This window comes from Zootermopsis nevadensis, unplaced genomic scaffold (assembly GCF_977971745.1).
Source record: "Zootermopsis nevadensis isolate Lab colony 2312 unplaced genomic scaffold, Znev_1.0 Znev_ptg000057l, whole genome shotgun sequence".
NCBI classification, from domain to species: domain Eukaryota; kingdom Metazoa; phylum Arthropoda; class Insecta; order Blattodea; family Termopsidae; genus Zootermopsis; species Zootermopsis nevadensis.
Window position 1 is genome coordinate 995,422 of NW_028259188.1, and position 19,579 is coordinate 1,015,000.

General features: G+C 41.1%; 1 protein-coding gene across 1 annotated transcript in view; it reads left to right on the forward strand.

Moving 5' to 3' along the window:
- The first annotated feature begins 4,855 nt into the window (after nt 1–4,855).
- Nucleotides 4,856–19,579, forward strand: part of MCU (mitochondrial calcium uniporter) — a 77,911-nt gene continuing 63,187 nt past the window's right edge. Inside the window, exon 1 of the mRNA XM_022081671.2 lies at nt 4,856–4,994. Within this exon, the coding sequence (XP_021937363.2) occupies nt 4,860–4,994 (135 nt within the window). The 5' untranslated portion in view covers nt 4,856–4,859. The remainder of the gene's footprint in view (nt 4,995–19,579) is intronic.

Consider the following 19,579-nt stretch of genomic DNA (forward strand, 5'->3'; position numbering starts at 1 on the left):
GAGCACATTTGAACCTACGAGGGATGATGGGGTGGGAGGGGAGAGAAAACTACACAGTGACAAGCTTCATAATTTGTTCTCGTCGCCAAATATTGATAATCAAATGAAGGAGCATGAGATGAGTGAGACCTGTAGGGTGCATGAGAGAGATGAGAAATGCAAACAAAATTATGGTTGGGAAGCCCGAAGGCAAGAGACCACTCAGTAGATGAGAGGATAATGGTAAAATAGATCCTAATAATATAGGGTGGGAGGGTGTACACTGGATTCACCTGCCTCGGGTTGGGGGTCAGTGGCAGGCTCTTGTGAACATGATAATAATCCTTTGGGTACTGAGGGAATTTCATGACCATCTGAAGGGCTGTGCTCCATGGAATTAACTCATCTCTCATTATGGACTTTTGTGAGATGAACGCATCGTTAGGATTTCAGATTTTAGAACAGGTTATTTTTCTTAAATTTGGGGTTTACATTGCATTGTGACCGGAGTGCTGTCTTCTCAGTTGTGGCACTTTGTCGTCTTGTGCGTGGTTTCCAGCGTTTTGGAAAAATTCGTTCCCATCATCTGCAGGATAACTACTACACTACATCGCATCATGCTACCCCTGCAGGTGGTGGCAGTATGTTTCTTTGAAATGTATGATTTGAGGCTTTCACGGCGCAGTAACTCAATAAAATTTTCTCGGGTGATTAGCCGCGTCAGATGCGTTTGATATGTCAGTGCACTCCAACAAGCCACAGTGGCAGCACAACCCGGAGGACTACGATAATAAGGTTTATGGAATTTATAAATGGGTTCCTGTACATCAAGATGTATTGTCAACATACCATTTTTTATTGCTATTATTGTTTAAAAATGTCATTTGTTTGGGATCAACTTTCTAAAAAATTATTATCAATACGTCTACTTCACCTTCCCTTGACTTATGGGAGTAAAATTCAGTGAAGTGGATCATGGTTATAATTATTTCAAATTATGTACCATTAATGTAAAAAAAACAGTTATTTTGTAGCGTGTAAATAATTCCTGTTGTTCATGCAGAAACAGAATAAAATGTCAGGCCTATGTTACTATAGAATCTGTTTCAATGTCAGTAATGTGTGTGGTATTGACGCCCACACGAACCAAGAAGATAGCGGAACTTCAAATTATGTTACCTGTATAGTGACGGACATGTAGATTGTGGTTCTCAACCAGCGGTCCATGTATTAGAGCTAGCTGGATCATAATGTAGTAAACCATTTAAAATGGAATATGGATTTCTGGTTGTGATAATTTTTTCTTGCAATTTCTGTGTTCACTTTATAAAATATATGAACTGAGCCATATCATTGACAGTCAGTACTGAATCATCGGAATTATCGTGAGCTATTTTGAATACTTTATCCAAATGCAAAGCTGCCATGTTAATTGATAATATAATTGAAATCGTAATTTTGAAATGAAATTATGTACTTGTCCACCATGTGTTGATTGTGTGATAGTATGAAAATGTTGGGAACTGCTGGTATCAACATTTTTAAAGAAATTTACATTAATACTGTCGCTACAGACTCCACACTTTGGCAGTGAAACCACTGGTTATCAGATCATCAGTGAAAGAATAGTGGTTTTGTTGCTTAAAGCCTCGGGTCTCGTGCGAGAGGATCACTCTAGTATACTGAGTTACTAAGATGTGTGAATGCTTGTAAGATGTCTCAGCCTTTCAGCACTCTAATGTGACATATTTATAATGATAATAATATTCATATCCAGTGTTAATTGACGGTACAATTAATTAGTTGTTGGTTTAGTTTAAAAGCAGGCAAAGGAGATTCTTCATAAATACAGTGATGCCATTTTAATATTGTAAATACAGTGTAATTATAAAAATGAGTCAGTATGTTTTATGGATATTAAGCACAGAAGAGATGATGACAATAAATAATAGAAAGCAATTATATTCAAGTTTTTATTAAAATTCACCAGCAATGATTTTGTTTGTTGCAACAAGTAAGATGCTGCATTTATCTTAAGTTAAGATGTGAAAGCATTAAAGATCGAAGCGTCTTTTTAAATGTTCAGCCAAAGACGCGTTGAGAATCCAAATGTAAATTATATTACAGAAATGGTTCTTATGCATTGCAGGATAATGATATATTTGTCTGTGGAATATATGGCTTATCTTCTTATCTTTGGAACTGAGATTTTGTAGAAGGATCACATCATGAGAGTCAGGAGCTTGTCTTGAGTTGTGTCTCGACCTGTGATTTGTTTATGACATCCCAGTTTTGTTGCAAACCAGATGGATAGTGAGGTTAGGTGTTGTTACGCCGCATGCTTGTGTTGAGACTCCAGACGTGTGGCTTGGTGAATAAAGTCTCTTACTTCTGCAATACATGTGAAAGTTTTGGGGTTCATATTATTTGCTCTGGACGGTTTAAAGTATTTCTTTCGTTTTTTGTATCACTTTTATGAACGCTTCACCGACAGATGCGCTCTTTAAGATTGTCAGAGATGCAGAAAAACTTTGCCTGTCATGTTAAGAGTACAACGCAGTTTGAGAGTGTTTGCGAACAGAATGCTAAAGGGAATATTTGGACCAAAGAGGGGTGAAGATGGGAGGCTGGAGAAAACTGTATAACAAGGAGCTACGTAATTTATACACTCAACAAAATGTCATTAGGATGATAACTTCAGTAAGGATTGGGTGGGGTATGTAGCATGCATGGAGGAAGGAAGGAGACCAATTGTAATAATCAGGCACAGATGGAGGATAATATAAGATGGATCTTACAAATATGAAGTGGATGTGGACTGGATTGGGCTGGTTCTGGATTTGGATCAGTGGTTCGCTGTTGTGAACATTGTAATGAACCTTCAGAGTGCATGAAAGGCTCACGATTTCTTGGCTGTGTGAATCATCAACCTCTGAAGAAGGACATTGCCTAACAGAGTTAGTTTAGGCAGTAAAAAAATAAAATTCAGGCTCCACTAGAAAAATTATTTGTACATTTATTGCAGTTTCAAGTTGAGAGTGGCAGTTTGTAGCTGTGCTGGTTTTTCATATGGGAGCAAACCAATTTCACTGTTGTTAAATTTCCAATTCCCTCATCATCATCTCTCATAATCATCCATTTTATTGTTGCCTAACAAAGAACAAAAGGTTCGCAGAAAGCTTCACATGGCAGCGTAAAGCAATTCTTGTTGTGACGACAACGCAGTGGTTTCGGCAAGTGCTCGTGTAACACAAAAGCATGGTGTGTTGGGTGGGGTGGGGGCACGAGTTTTGTTCTCCCATGTTACCTCTTTACTCGAGGCTAGCCCCAGATTTTACAGCAGACTTTGTGTCATACGAACTTGGTTATGGAGTCGATAGTGAACGTGTGAATTCTGATTGTTTTACGCACATTAAATGTACTGGAATTACATTACTGTAATCTTTCGTGAATAATGAGATTGTTTGGTTTCCTGTGGTATAGAAAAGGAAAACTTCAAGCCAAAAGCCAGCAAAGGACTTTATTTATCTGTTACTGTTGCAAAACCTCCCTGCACGTAATATATATAACGTCCCACTAATGTAAATTAGACCAGCATGTGAAAAAAACATTTCCAGGTGAATTAGTTGTAACTTGAGATTTGTGTATGTACCTAATATCTTTCTTCCAATAAGTATCAGCTTGATATATGATACCGTCTCTCGTAAGTTTATATTTGCTCATGTTGTCATTCTGATAAAAGTGGTAACAATACATTTGGTCAGTTATAGCAGTATAAAATCACTGTAGTTATTATGACAAATTTCCAGCCCTACCAGATTTAATGCAAATTATCCACCATTTTTAAGTCCAAAACATTTTATATATATATATATATATACACCACCATAGGCTGTACTATGGAGGAGAATCACTAGTCCATTACATGTAACTATGCACACAGTCTGGATTAAAATTAATTATCTGCAGAGTAATGGAACCAATTTAAAATGTTTTTTTAATTTCCAAATGTATGTATTATTGTGGTCGTCACAGTGGACGTGCGGTTGAGGCGTGGGCCTTGTGCCGCTTGGTCACTGGGATCGTGGGTTCGAATCCCACTCAAGGCATGGATGTTTATCTTTCTATGTTGTGCTGTCCTGTGTACAGTTAGAAGTCTTGCGACGGGCCGATCACTTGTCTAAGGAGTCCTACCAACTGTCTATAGATCAGAGCCAAGAGGCACTTGAAGAACGTGTCGTCAAAGTATCAAAAGTATGTATTATTGTGCCATCAAAACACATTGTTTTATAACAATCATAACCAACCTAAAAATATATAAATCATTTTATTCTTAACTACTGTAGCTTAAGCATAGGGATAGGTAAAGTGATACGAAATGTCTTCTTATTCTCTGACTGTCCAACATTTGTTGTTTTGGTATGACTGTGATCCATAGTCACTAGATTACAGGCTGGGTGACCAGTGTTCAATACCAATCCGGTTCAGTTATTGTATCTTTGCCACAACATTTGGATCAGTTCTGGGGCCCACCCAAACTCCTTACCAATGTGTAATGAATCACTTTAAAGAAAGAACAGTGGTTGGGGCATCCCTATCTGGTTCTGAGGTTATGAACGCGTGGAGCTATTCCTCCAAAACACCATACATATTCATGGTGTGGTGCTTAGTTAAACACCAGGGACAACTTTTCTTCTAGGCTGCCTCTATTTAAAATGAATGCAGTTCGAAACAAAAGTTAGAGATTATCGGCTTTTAGTTAGTGAAATGACCACAGCCTTCTGTATGGCATTACACATATCTCGTCTGTACCTTACAAGAATGCGCTGCATGTCGTTTTCTGGGCTGCTCGATGCTGCGATTTAGTGTGCATAGGCAGTATGTTGGTAATATCTGTGCAGTGTGGAAACATGGCGGCGAATGGTGTGGTGTGTCGTTCTAATGTGCTTTTAGTGTTTGATATAAGTCGTGCTTTCAGCTTATCATGCTTCGTTCGTGCTGGACCATGTAACAAGGTAAATATAACGCGCCTGTTTTTAATCTTTCCTGCTAGTTAAATTAATTTTAAAGTGTAAAGATAGTGAAAGTTTCCGTGCTGTGGCAGTGTTGGGTGTAGGCGTAACTACAACTGTACATGAAATCCGATGAAAGCAGGCGTGTAGTATTTAATACTTTCTGGTACAAACATATTGGTCGAAAGAAAAGTGTTAAATCCATTTTTTAAACGTTACAGAAATAATATTTATGTAAATAAATGCCTAAATGTAGTTCATAACCTCCGCCGAACGAAGTACCGCACATGATTTCCAGTCATCAGGTGCCGATGTGGCTGGAATTCACTTTATCCGCAGCTGTCAACTTCGAAATGTGTTCGAATCCAGGTGATAAGTTTGATTCTGACTCACGGTATATGATTTTATGTCAGTGCAAGTTTTCGTTTTTGTGTTTTGAGTACAGAAGTCATTTGGGCTCCATTTATTTGTGTCAGCGACCGGCGAAAATGTTTTCTGACGTTCACCGAGGGCGGTGTTCGATTGTTAACCGTATTCCCGTACCAACAGAACGTTGGGCTACACGTATTGTGAAAATAAGTTTATGATTATTGTTATGAATTGGGTGTAAGGTTGAATACCAGCCGGCTGCATTCTGCAAGGAATTTCTCAAGAACAGATTATTATTCCATCTGTTCACCATTTTACAGGGTATTCACTTCTATGTGCCTGAGATAAACCTTGCCCCTACATAGTGCAGCAGCTATTTCTGAAATGCATTTTGTTTTTAATACGTGTTACATAGAAAATGTGTTGAACGTAAATTTTCACGCCTGTTTGCATATTGTCTTTAGGGCCGTGTGGACTTCGACAGTAACGTTTTGGAGGAACATACCGCGTCCATCTTCGCGGTCGTGAAGTTCTAAATGTGGTTTAATTCATGAAAGTTATGATAAATTACGCAGTGTGTCGCTTTGAACCATTTTTAAAACAGGGGATGTTTCCTGAATCCTTGAATTCGAATTGATCGTATTTTGCAAGAATAATGACGTATTAACGGATACTTAGGGTGACGGGGACATTGCATTTAAAGTTCCACTGATCAGGAACACGTTTTAAAGGTAAGTGACATCTGTCAGATCTTTTTTTTTTTCTCAGTGGAACAGAGAGAAGCTGAGTGCGATTATTTCCAGTGAGATAACGCTCAAGGAACGACACGTCATGCTCTTATCTCACCATTTTGAGCGATGTCCCTTAAGGGTTGCAGTGTTGGGGAACGTGGAACGTTAACGACGTCATATCCGTTGGTGAGGTTCACCGTCGACACCACCTGTAACCTTCGCAGTTGGTGCAGCGTGTACTGGAATGCGTTCTGTCCCGTTTTGCTTGCTGCATTGATCTTGATCTTGCAGATAGGTCTCAGGGCTGTCCGCTTACGTTCTCACTTTGGTGGAGTGTGACTTTTTCGAAAGTATTTCCGCACGCAGTGTCGTGTAGCGTTTGTCTGGGTGAAGCAGTTCGCTCGCTTTGTTGTGGATGTGGGCGGAATGCACTGACCTGTTATTTATTATTCACATTCGTTCGTAAGAAGTCAATTTCCAGCACGCAATTTCCAGTCGAGGATAAACAAGTCCATACCAGGAACTGACAGTTGAGCGCGTTCTTTCCCCGGGGGAGGGGGGGGGGATGTTTCAACAATGAAACAGCTTAACGGATTTTCAATTTTTTTTTTTTAGAAAATATATGAAGGGCAGGCCATTTATTTCAAAGATGTTTTAAGGCGTCCAAATCTTTTTAAAAAAAAAGAATGAATGAAAAAACATATTTAACGTTTATTAATATTTTACATGTAATTCGTTTTAATACTGGCAACTTCCGTTTTCGTAAAGTGTCGTTACGTGTCCATTTGGGAACAGAATTAGTTTACTAATTAAAGTGAGGCTAGGCACGTTGAAAGTTGTCTGAGGGAAATAATTGTGGTTGATATCGGTACTTTATAGAACGACTGGTACTTTTCATAAGGTCAAATGGAACTTTATATATATATATATATATTTATATATATATATATATATATATATATATATATAAAGTTTGCTCAAAAGTGGCCCATCGTACACTCACATAATACCGGCTTGTAGCTCTCATTAAGATTTCTGTTAGATTAACGACGTGTAGTTCCTTGCTGTGCTTTGGAGTGCTTATAAGTTATGCAGCGAAACGTCGATGTTTTGCGTGAATATTCACGAACTAAAAAGCTTCTACACTTAACTCGTTCGTCCTAATAAGAGACGCTTTGTGCATAATTAGATTCGCCGACGTAATTCGGACAATGTCACCGCAGATGGGAGGATAATATTAAAATGAATCCGAAGGATGTGAGGTTATAAATTCATAGATGTGACACGTCAAGTGTGGATCAGGAAGGAGGAGCCATGACGGAGGAATTAACTGATAAAGGTCCACGTTAGGATCCATACTTTCAACACCTGCAGTTAAAGTAGACGCCTGTGGTCCCTTGGGAGGGGGGGGGGGTCTGTCCAGAGAAACGTTTCAGTGGGTGTCGCCCCAGGATAGAGAACGGTCTGTGGTGGATTGCAAGCAGGCAACCGGAAGGGAGAGGGAATTACGTCGCGAAGAACCGACCACGTGCGTAATTGTAATTTACCGAATTGCATAATCGCAGGGGATGGACTCCGCTAATAAGCGGGTTCTGAGCATTTTATGGGAAAGAAGACAAGACTGGAAAACACTACGACCCTGTCTGGGATCGGTATCTTCAGATTGCTGACGGACAGCGTGTAAAGACGACTGGAGCGTGAAACTGGGATCACATTAATACGTTAATTCTTCTCCTGTACATCGTGGATCATTAATCGAGGTATGTAAGTCGATTTTTGGTATCGAGAAACGTTTTGTTACGAAGCCCTTAATTTTTATAGGTACTCGTCGTTGGTTCCGGAGTGTTTCGACGTGTTTTTGGTGACTGAAACATTTGAAATTTTCTTATCCGTCGGAAGTCTGTGTGTGGTCTCGTAATGTCACGTCCGCTTGAGGTTTGCGATCGTAGGATTGAAGGACGCCATTGCTTCTTCAGTTCGAGCGATCGTGTTCTCGTCGCATCCGAGCAATGGAAACTTCCGCTCCGTTAACAGCAGCACGAAGATTTTTTTCTAAGGCTCTCTTGTTGCGTTTAAAGCGGGCGTTGCTACCGTGTAGTAGGGTACACATTGACAGGTGTTTCACAGGCGTTCACTGCCTCCGTCATCAGGACGATCGCCCGGACTGCGTCCCGGAGGACCTTGATGGTGGCGCCAGGCATTAAGAAGGCGGTTAATTAGGTTCAAGGTCGAGCATTAAACAATGCTGGCAATGAAAATAAACCATACATTTCCGAAACACAATGCGTGCATAATTTTTTCGAAAAAATAATTTTAAAAATGCTCTTCGAAAAATTTTTCTTCTGATTTTTATTGGAATTTTTTTTATCCGATGTATCCATGTTTGTTGGAGTCGTTTTGAAGCTCCACCGGTCCTTACTTCGTACATACGACTATTCAAATTATGTTTCTTTCCCGTAAAAATATTTTTGAAAATGTTGCGTTGCCCGGAAACACGCAAAATATCTTCACCGTTTCCACTCCGGACCACTTCTCTTTCATCCGTGTTTTTATCTCTTCGTCAGTTCTCTCATCAGCTTCGTCTGTTTCTCGATTTTGTCCAAGACACTTTTCCAAAATCAGGTCCCAAAGCACGCGCGTGTGTACAAAATTTATTATTAACTTTCAGGGCATGTAGTGTTGGGTTGTGACTTCGCTTCAGAGAAGGTCGCCTCGCTTTCTAGAATCCTATTTTGTAAATAATTCTTATCGGCTTTCAGATTGTGATACGCGGCCGTGGATAACTTTGACGTAAACGTTTATCGGTTTCTTAGAGTCTTTACTGTAGATACGAACTGTTCACTTCAGTCTGTGGTTTTATCTTTTTCTCGTTTGGTAATCCGGTTGCGACCCAAAACTCTTATCATCATTACGGCTTAGCGCCATCTTGCAAATTTCTACAGAATACTTTTCATATTTATAACTTCTGACAAGATTAATTCTTCTTTATAACCAGAACAATAGCCACGGTGGTCTAGCGGTTAGAACGCTGGCCTTGTAATCCTGGGGGTCTCGGGTTCGATTCCCGGCGGTGCCCGAATTTATAACTTGTGTTGGGCAAGGCCGTGGTCTAGGCAACACGGAGTTTTCCTCCGTGGCATCCCAACAATTACTCCATTCACACACAGAAGAAGGCAATGGCAAACCACTTCTGGATCATCTGCCAAGAACGTATATGAACAGGTCCCAGTCCGAGAAAAGGATGGAAGGATCCTGTTCATATGGACCTGTCGTCAGACAGAACACTAAATAATAATAAGATGAGGTGGTCTAGCGGTTAGAACGCTGGCCTTGTAATCCTGGGGGTCTCGGGTTCGATTCCCGGCGGTGCCCGAATTTATAACTTGTGTTGGGCAAGGCCGTGGTCTAGGCAACACGGAGTTTTCCTCCGTGGCATCCCAACAATTACTCCATTCACACACAGAAGAAGGCAATGGCAAACCACTTCTGGATCATCTGCCAAGAACGTATATGAACAGGTCCCAGTCCGAGAAAAGGATGGAAGGATCCTGTTCATATGGACCTGTCGTCAGACAGAACACTAAATAATAATAAGATGAGGTGGTCTAGCGGTTAGAACGCTGGCCTTGATATCCTGGGGGTCTCGAGTTCGATTCCCGGCGGTGCCCGAATTTATAACTTGTGTTGGGCAAGGCCGTGGTCTAGGCAACACGGAGTTTTCCTCCGTGGCATCCCAACAATTACTCCATTCACACACAGAAGAAGGCAATGGCAAACCACTTCTGGATCATCTGCCAAGAACGTATATGAACAGGTCCCAGTCCGAGAAAAGGATGGAAGGATCCTGTTCATATGGACCTGTCGTCAGACAGAACACTAAATAATAATAAGATGAGGTGGTCTAGCGGTTAGAACGCTGGCCTTGTAATCCTGGGGTCTCGGGTTCGATTCCCGGCGGTGCCCGAATTTATAACTTGTGTTGGGCAAGGCCGTGGTCTAGGCAACACGGAGTTTTCCTCCGTGGCATCCCAACAATTACTCCATTCACACACAGAAGAAGGCAATGGCAAACCACTTCTGGATCATCTGCCAAGAACGTATATGAACAGGTCCCAGTCCGAGAAAAGGATGGAAGGATCCTGTTCATATGGACCTGTCGTCAGACAGAACACTAAATAATAATAAGATGAGGTGGTCTAGCGGTTAGAACGCTGGCCTTGTAATCCTGGGGTCTCGGGTTCGATTCCCGGCGTTGCCCGAATTTATAACTTGTGTTGGGCAAGGCCGTGGTCTAGGCAACACGGAGTTTTCCTCCGTGGCATCCCAACAATTACTCCATTCACACACAGAAGAAGGCAATGGCAAACCACTTCTGGATCATCTGCCAAGAACGTATATGAACAGGTCCCAGTCGGAGAAAAGGATGGAAGGATCCTGTTCATATGGACCTGTCGTCAGACAGAACACTAAATAATAATAAGATGAGGTGGTCTAGCGGTTAGAACGCTGGCCTTGTAATCCTGGGGTCTCGGGTTCGATTCCCGGCGGTGCCCGAATTTATAACTTGTGTTGGGCAAGGCCGTGGTCTAGGCAACACGGAGTTTTCCTCCGTGGCATCCCAACAATTACTCCAGTCACACACAGAAGAAGGCAATGGCAAACCACTTCTGGATCATCTGCCAAAAACGTATATGAACAGGTCCCAGTCCGAGAAAAGGATGGAAGGATCCTGTTCATATGGACCTGTCGTCAGACAGAACACTAAATAATAATAAGATGAGGTGGTCTAGCGGTTAGAACGCTGGCCTTGTAATCCTGGGGGTCTCGGGTTCGATTCCCGGCGGTGCCCGAATTTATAACTTGTGTTGGGCAAGGCCGTGGTCTAGGCAACACGGAGTTTTCCTCCGTGGCATCCCAACAATTACTCCATTCACACACAGAAGAAGGCAATGGCAAACCTCTTCTGGATCATCTGCCAAGAACGTATATGAACAGGTCCCAGTCCGAGAAGAGAAAAGGATGGAAGGATCCTGTTCATATGGACCTGTCGTCAGACAGAACACTAAATAATAATAAGATGAGGTGGTCTAGCGGTTAGAACGCTGGCCTTGTAATCCTGGGGGTCTCGGGTTCCATTCCCGGCGGTGCCCGAATTTATAACTTGTGTTGGGCAAGGCCGTGGTCTAGGCAACACGGAGATTTCCTCCGTGGCATCCCAACAATTACTCCAGTCACACACAGAAGAAGGCAATGGCAAACCACTTCTGGATCATCTGCCAAAAACGTATATGAACAGGTCCCAGTCCGAGAAAAGGATGGAAGGATCCTGTTCATATGGACCTGTCGTCAGACAGAACACTAAATAATAATAAGATGAGGTGGTCTAGCGGTTAGAACGCTGGTCTTGTAATCCTGGGGTCTCGGGTTCGATTCCCGGCGGTGCCCGAATTTATAACTTGTGTTGGGCAAGGCCGTGGTCTAGGCAACACGGAGTTTTCCTCCGTGGCATCCCAACAATTACTCCATTCACACACAGAAGAAGGCAATGGCAAACCACTTCTGGATCATCTGCCAAGAACGTATATGAACAGGTCCCAGTCGGAGAAAAGGATGGAAGGATCCTGTTCATATGGACCTGTCGTCAGACAGAACACTAAATAATAATAAGATGAGGTGGTCTAGCGGTTAGAACGCTGGCCTTGTAATCCTGGGGTCTCGGGTTCGATTCCCGGCGGTGCCCGAATTTATAACTTGTGTTGGGCAAGGCCGTGGTCTAGGCAACACGGAGTTTTCCTCCGTGGCATCCCAACAATTACTCCAGTCACACACAGAAGAAGGCAATGGCAAACCACTTCTGGATCATCTGCCAAAAACGTATATGAACAGGTCCCAGTCCGAGAAAAGGATGGAAGGATCCTGTTCATATGGACCTGTCGTCAGACAGAACACTAAATAATAATAAGATGAGGTGGTCTAGCGGTTAGAACGCTGGCCTTGTAATCCTGGGGGTCTCGGGTTCGATTCCCGGCGGTGCCCGAATTTATAACTTGTGTTGGGCAAGGCCGTGGTCTAGGCAACACGGAGTTTTCCTCCGTGGCATCCCAACAATTACTCCATTCACACACAGAAGAAGGCAATGGCAAACCTCTTCTGGATCATCTGCCAAGAACGTATATGAACAGGTCCCAGTCCGAGAAGAGAAAAGGATGGAAGGATCCTGTTCATATGGACCTGTCGTCAGACAGAACACTAAATAATAATAAGATGAGGTGGTCTAGCGGTTAGAACGCTGGCCTTGTAATCCTGGGGGTCTCGGGTTCCATTCCCGGCGGTGCCCGAATTTATAACTTGTGTTGGGCAAGGCCGTGGTCTAGGCAACACGGAGATTTCCTCCGTGGCATCCCAACAATTACTCCATTCACACACAGAAGAAGGCAATGGCAAACCACTTCTGGATCATCTGCCAAAAACGTATATGAACAGGTCCCAGTCCGAGAAAAGGATGGAAGGATCCTGTTCATATGGACCTGTCGTCAGACAGAACACTAAATAATAATAAGATGAGGTGGTCTAGCGGTTAGAACGCTGGTCTTGTAATCCTGGGGTCTCGGGTTCGATTCCCGGCGGTGCCCGAATTTATAACTTGTGTTGGGCAAGGCCGTGGTCTAGGCAACACGGAGTTTTCCTCCGTGGCATCCCAACAATTACTCCATTCACACACAGAAGAAGGCAATGGCAAACCACTTCTGGATCATCTGCCAAGAACGTATATGAACAGGTCCCAGTCCGAGAAAAGGATGGAAGGATCCTGTTCATATGGACCTGTCCTCAGACAGAACACTAAATAAATAATAATAATAAATATATGAAATTATTTTCGTTCAAATAAGCAATTTTCATAATCTTCGAAAGTTACGCCATGTTTAAGGACGTACTTTCTCTCACCTTTAGATTTAATTTATATTTTATCTTCGGTCTTAAAATGCGTACGTTTTAGACCTAAGGCCAGCGACCTCTTCCATGGTTTTATGTTTCATCTTTCGTAGCAAACGAAATTCGTTATTGACAGGATTTTCTCTCAAATCAAATTTGTCAATCAAAGATTTCTCGAGTCTTCATGAAAGTCTTCGGTCTGAATGTGGTATATGTGAGAATCGATATCTTGATAGCGCAGTTCCAATTCGCTCCCAATCCTTTGGCTTCATTACACTCTAATGAAATTCATATATTAAAGTTTTAGAAACGCCGAGAACACTCATACCTACATATATGAAAGTTAGCTGCTAAATTTTCGGAAAAATGTATATTTGTACATTTAAAATTTGGTTCTGTAACTCGTTCGTCACATTTTTTTAATCATTTGATACTAATCTTACGTCAGCTCTGTTCCTAATGCCTTCCGTAGTTTTGCCGAACACTGAATTATTATTCGCGAGTCTAAGAAAGTCTTTCTCGAGGTTATTTGCCGCCGTGGTTTTCATTCGAGTATTCAGGTCAGCGTGTTGATTGTTTCAACCGCGATGCTCCGCGAACTTTCTTTTGTCTCGACCCTAAGCCTAGATCTTGCTGAAGTTTCCGGTGGCGTAAGACGTACTTTCCTTTTTGAAACGCGGTACTTGGTGGCTTTGTAACTCTTAATCCAGGTTCTGCCTTGTTCTCGGGAGGTCTTTATGAAAGTCATGTCGATCCCGAGGGCATTTCAAATCTACCGCTAGTGTATACCCCACACCATTAACTAACAAACCAACAAACTAGATGGCTTATAAAACCCGAATGTTCATCACCGAACTAACCAAGGCCCTCCTGGGCCAACAAAATCCAGTCTCCTTCAACTCCTATCTCCGATAGATCCCGCCTGAGATTATCCTCCCATCTACGTCTAGGTTTCCCCAGAGGTCTCTTCCCCTCAGGCTTCCCAAATAGTGGACCCAACCAACCACATGGCTTACGGAACCCAAAGGTTCATCACCGAATTAACCAAAGCCCTCCACCGGACCCTGTCCTGGGCCAACAAAATCCAGTCTCCTTCAACTCCTATCTCCCATAGATCCCGTCTGAGATTATCCTCCCATCTACGTCTAGGTCTCCCCAGAGGTCTCTTCCCCTCAGGTTTCCCAAATAGTGGACCCAACCAACTAGATGGCTTACGGAACCCGAAGGTTCATCACCGAATTAACCAAAGCCCTCCACCAGACCCTGTCCTGGGCCAACAAAATCCAGTCTCCTTCAACTCCTATCTCCCATAGATCCCACCTGAGATTATCCTCCCATCTAGGTCTAGGTCTCCCCAGAGGCCTCTTCCCTTCAGGTTTCCCGACCAATACCCGGTGCACACCTCTTGTCCCATCCAAGCGCGCTACATGTCCAGCCCATCTCATTCTTCTCGACTTAATCACCCTGACAATATTAGGGGAGGAGTACAGATTTTTAAGCTCGTCATTGTGCAGTTTTCTCCACGCCCCATTGTCTTCTCTCCTAGGCCCAAATATCCTCCTCAACACCCGATTCTCAAACACCTGCAATCTGTGCTCCTCCCTCTGAGTGAGAGACCATGTTTCGCACCCATACAAAACAACAGGCAAGATTATTGTTTTGTATACTTTCATTTTCAGGTTCTTAGAAATCAGACGGGAAGACAAAATATTTTGAACTTAGAAGTAGCAAGCATTTCCGGAATATAATCTCCTCCTAATTTCCTCATGAATAGGGTTCTGATGTTCATAACCTAAAAAACCGAAAAATGTGCATGCAAATATGACCCCAAAAATAGCGAAATATGACCTAATTTGTTAAAAAAAATATTCGCCAAAATTTAAGAGAAATCGTTTTGTATTTCAATCATGTTATTTATTTACATATGCATGTACATTACTTGATTTCATAGCAATTTTAATCAAAAACTTCAGTCGCTTTAAGTTGTAAATGCCTCGTTTTGGATCTGCATCAGATGTTGAGTATACGTGCTCCTATAAAAATAAGATAAATTTTAAGAGAGAGCCTTTCATGCATTTCAAATTCATTAATTACAAATAAATAAACAGAATTCAAAATATTAAGTACCTTTCTTCATTCTCCTTTCTTGGCAACATTACGATATATAACGATGTGCATTTTCAAGGTCTCAAATGAAAATGTTTTCTTTGATTGTCTGCTTTCGACATCACAAAAGTTTCTTGGCCTTATCGAAAAGTACAGCGATAGAGGAGTGATTCACTTTGTCAAGAAGGAATAAGTCACCAGGGCGGTCAGCAAAGACATTCATATCTGTCGCAGACATCCGTTGTTTCATCAGTCGAAACCCAAATCTTATTCTCGGCCACAGTACGTGTAATTCTTTTCAGAAAATCTTCATTACAGGCTGGTACATAGTTTTTTCGTAGTGTTGATTCGTCTGGAATTAACTGAGTCGTGTATTTCTTCAAGAAAAATTTGAACTGCTCATTGTTCACTTTGTTCAGTTGGCAGACACACAGGCCCTTTGAAAATGCCGATGTCTTGTTTGATGGTGAAGTTGTTGCAGTGTTATCGAACAGAAGTCGTTGCTCGCTTTGATGACTGTTTTGTAGGCTCAAATTATTTTTATGTTTTGCTGTATCACAATGCTGGTGCACATAAATTCCCTTACCAGCTGTAACTTTAACTTCACAAAGTTTACAGAACAGAATTATTCCATCAGAACTAAAATATTCCTCGCCAAAAATCTTTAATGAAACCTCTTAACTTCGCACTTTCAGAACACTTTACTTTCGGCATCTTAACCAACCGAAGGATTCACTGTAAGTGTCTGAGAAATGTAGTTACAAGTAAGAATTTTATACCCAAAATATATCCAAAATATAAATTTTATCCTCAAAATATAACCAAAATATAAATTTTATCCTTAAAATATAACCAAAATATAAATTTTATCCTCAAAATATAACCAAAATATAAATTTTATCCTCAAAATATAAATTTTATCCTCAAAATATAACCAAAATATAAATTTTATCCTTAAAATATAACCAAAATATAAATTTTATCCTTAAAATATAACCAAAATATAAATTTTATCCTCAAAATATAACCAAAATATAAATTTTATCCTCAAAATATAACCAAAATATAAATTGTATCCTCAAAATATAACCAAAATATAAATTTTACTACAAATATGACCGAAAACATAAAAATGACCTAAATATGCATTTATATGCAAAATAAATACAGTCTAATTGTGATAAGAATAACCCAATTAGTGTTTAATTTCAGTTTAGAATGAAAATACAAGCCTCAATAAAAATATGACATGTCTTGAATATCATGAGTATCATTTGGATTTGTTATTGTTTCCCACGTAATTATCATCACCAATTTTTGTTACGTCTGTATTTCAAATTTTCTACCCATTTAAAATATTTGTATGGTAGGCAGTTACTTTTATTGCAAAATTTAGGAATACCACCCCTTACCCCACTCTCGTGAGAAGTATAATTTCGTAATTATGTAGCAGGTCCGTGATGACATTCGTCATTTGTAACATGGCGTCCCACGCTAAACCTGGGCGTGCATTCGTACATTTTTCTCAAAAAAAAAAATTCAAAAACGAGGGACGTCAGCCTTAAGATAAATCTCGTGCTAATGGCCCATATCTTTTATAGTAAAAGATTTCCAAACGTCTTTGGCGTGTTCGTAATCTTCTTGTGTAATGCCAGAGACATTTGATGGGCTATAAAAATTCTATTTTGGTGGTGATTCACGAATCCGTATAATCATAAGGATAAACACTTTTTCGAGTTATTTTCGGGGAAGAGACTTATTGCGTTTGTCTTTTGTTATTTTTTTTTATATTTTCACGTAATTTATCTATACTAAACTTAAACGAATCTAAGAATATTTAATTCAACTTATTGATTAGTTTACGAAAAATTCATAGTTTTGAATCAAATCGACGATCTTGTCATCGAACCCGAAATATTTCACAAATAAGTGATCGTAAAACCTGGGGGGAAAAAAATTCGGTGATTTTAATTTTAAGTTACGAGGCGCGTCCACAAAGTAAGTTTCCCACTCGTCCCACAGCTAGCAAACCTTATATTGCGCGAAGCGACTGTGCGTACGTGATAGAGCAATGACGTAGCATGGCGCATGCACTAACGGCACCTCCCGCGTTCTCACAGTAGCATCGTTGCAGCTGTTGAAGATGGAGGTTCTTATTCCAGCTCCCGCCGACTGTGAAGTGCGGTCAGTGATAACGCTAGGCCGCACACGGCTCGACGGACAGCGAGTCTCCTGCAGGAGTTCAGCTGGGAGGTGTTTAATCATTCACCCTACAGCCTGGACCTCGCTCCCAGTGATTTCCATCTTTTCCTACACCTCAAGAAATTCCTGTCCGGTCAGCGTCAGCGTTTTGAGAATGACAGAGAGGCGGAGATGGTTGTCACACAGTGGTTCCAATCCCAGGCGGCAGACTTCTACGACACAGGTATTCAAAAGTAGGTCCCACGGTATGACAAATGTCTCAATTCCGGTGGCGAATATGTTGAAAAATAGCTGGACACTTGCTGTATCTGTTGCAATAAATATTTCCATGAAATTGTGTTTTGTTTCTGTAAACGGCCCCAGGGAAACTTACTTTGTGGACGAGCCTCGTATAATTTGTTGTATTAAGGCCTTTTTATGTCAATCATTAAAGTCCAGTCGTGCGTAATTTACATTTTCTGGCTTTTTGCTTTTCATCTGTTTCTTGGTCTGTTAATGCTTTCGTTAACACCTCGTTTACATATATATATTTTTTATATTTTGTAGTACTTCGTCCCCACGTTTTTCTATAAATATTTTGGTAGCTTTCGGTCCTGTACAGGAAAAGGGATTTTTGTAGTCGCTGTGAATGTACTCAATATAGTAGCGAAATCCTGAAGGTTCAGGCTCTGGGTATCTGTCGATTTTAAAAGTAAGGCATTCAATTTTTTTTTTTACGTATGATTTATTTTTACAAGATTTTATATGCACATTGAAGCCCGTCTCTCCACGTCAGTCACGTGTTTAACTTCTTCATAAATTTATGCGCACATTCTCGATATATATCGAAAGACCTGCCCTCGCTTGTTGGATGTTTGAAAAAGCATGAACCTTCTTCAGTTTACCTGCAATTTGAACACGTTCTTTACATTTATTCTTGTTTTTAAATAACAAATATTTACGCAGAAATCTAAATCACAAACGTAATCGAATATATCAGTCGTATAAATTACGCTCAAAACGGCATATTTAGCCTCCGGACTGGCACACAGTTTTGCGTCGTATTGTGTTTCTGATGACGTACGAGGTGCGATCGGAAAGTTTCCAGACTGTGTCAATAGCGGGCGAAAAGGATGTAGTACGAGCTTCTGCCGCTAGGGGGTGCGGCCTACATTCATAATGAATCAGTGTGCCAGCCGGCATCATCGAATTAGCATTTGTTTCTTAGTTACGGGCGTTTTGGTAGTGCATTACACCGACCCTCCTGCGATTTCGGAATGGCGTGTGCATCAAATTTTGCCAAAGACTCGCCAAAACGGCTACGGAAACCTATGAAATGCTAAAGCAAGCATTTGGGGAGTCCGCAAACTTTTGTGTGGCATTCACGTTTTAAAAATGGCCGAACCTCTGTCGATGATGACGAGCGTTCTGGACGACCATCTTCGAGCACAACGCCCGAAAATGTTACGAAGATCGACGTCGTACCATCAACGACTTGTGCGACATTGTTGGGATAGGCTATGGGACCTGTCAGCTGATTTATTCTAAAGGAAGAACTCCACATGCGACGCATCCTGTCTGAGGACCAGAAGCAGAATCGACTTCTCGTTTGTCAGGAGCTCAAAGATCTTGCAAGAACCGACCCCAACTTCCTTTCTAAGCTCCGTGTGACTTCTTCCTCTTCCCAAAGATGAAAATTCAGCTAAAGGGAAGGAGATTTGAGACGATAGAAGAGATTCAGGCAGAATCGCAGATGGTGCTTGACAGGCTGACAAAGAAAGATTTCCAGGGATGCTTCCAGGCTTGGCAGCGGCGCTGGGATCGTTGTGTTCACTCCCAGGGGAACTGCTTCGAGGGTGATGGATGAATTTAATACCTGAGATAAGTGTACGGGTTTTTATAGGCGCAGTCTTGAAACTTTCCGATCGCACCTCGTATCAGCCAGTAAGTTTAAAATCGATAAGGCATTTCGAGATTTCCAAAATCATTTTCGTTTGGTTAAACGGACGTAGTCTTGAAGGAAACGAACCTTTTTCCAAAATATTTAAACACTCGTCAATTAAGCCAATAGCGCAATTATCTTTTTAACACATTTTATTTTCTTTCAACATTTTATAAACACGTAAATCCCACTCACAATCTCTCATTAGCTCATCATTTATATATAATCATGATAAGAACCGAGATATCCCGGATTACAGTTATATAACTTTATATAGTCGCAAACAACAAATAATACGACTTACATTTCTTTTTTAATTAGTTACT